Here is a 632-nt window from a genome sequence, read left to right as displayed (position 1 = left end):
AAGGAGGCCTGGGGCAGCCCAGCCCCACTGTGGGCTCAGGGGCTGCGTGCACCATGGCCTGGACCCCCGTCCTCCTCGTGCTCCTCTCTCAGTGCACAGGTACAGACAGGCCTCGAGATCAGACCTACGTTAGAATTTCATTCCCTTCGTGCTCAGTCTCCCCAGAAACTTTATCATTGTCCCTAACCCAACCCTGACAATTGTCTGTGTTTGCAGGTTCCCTCTCCCAGCCTGTGCTGACTCAGCCGCCCTCCCTCTCTGCTTCTCTGGGAGCATCAGCCAGACTCACCTGCACCTTGAGCAGTGGATTCAGTGTTGGTGGCTACTGGATACGCTGGTATCAGCAGAAGCCAGGGAGCCCTCCCCGGTATCTCCTGAGGTTCTACTCAGACTCCGAGAAGCACCAGGGCTCCGGGGTCCCCAGCCGCTTCTCTGGATCCAAAGATGCCTCGGCCAACGCAGGGCTTCTGCTCATCTCCGGGCTCCAGCCTGAGGACGAGGCCGACTATTACTGTAGAACATGGGATGATAACTCTAAGACTCACACAGTGCTCCAGAGTCACGGGGAAGTGAGACTAAAAGCCTTGCTGTGCTCTTTCTACCTGAGGCTGTCACTCTTTCTCTGCCTTGGA

At 57.4% G+C, this 632-nt stretch overlaps 1 gene segment (V, D, J or C); it reads left to right on the top strand.

Moving 5' to 3' along the window:
• Positions 1-51: 51 nt before the first annotated feature.
• LOC120607032 (probable non-functional immunoglobulin lambda variable 5-48) lies at positions 52-569 on the top strand (the record flags this gene model as incomplete). The annotated part of the segment is given in 2 exon segments: positions 52-99; positions 217-569. Coding segments are annotated over 2 exon segments (399 nt in total), but the record flags the coding sequence as incomplete, so codon positions are not given.
• Positions 570-632: the final 63 nt, after the last annotated feature.

This window comes from Pteropus medius, unplaced genomic scaffold (genome assembly GCF_902729225.1).
Source record: "Pteropus medius unplaced genomic scaffold, Ma_sr-lr_union100, whole genome shotgun sequence".
NCBI lineage: Eukaryota > Metazoa > Chordata > Mammalia > Chiroptera > Pteropodidae > Pteropus > Pteropus medius.
This window is presented reverse-complemented; position numbering and strand designations above follow the sequence as displayed.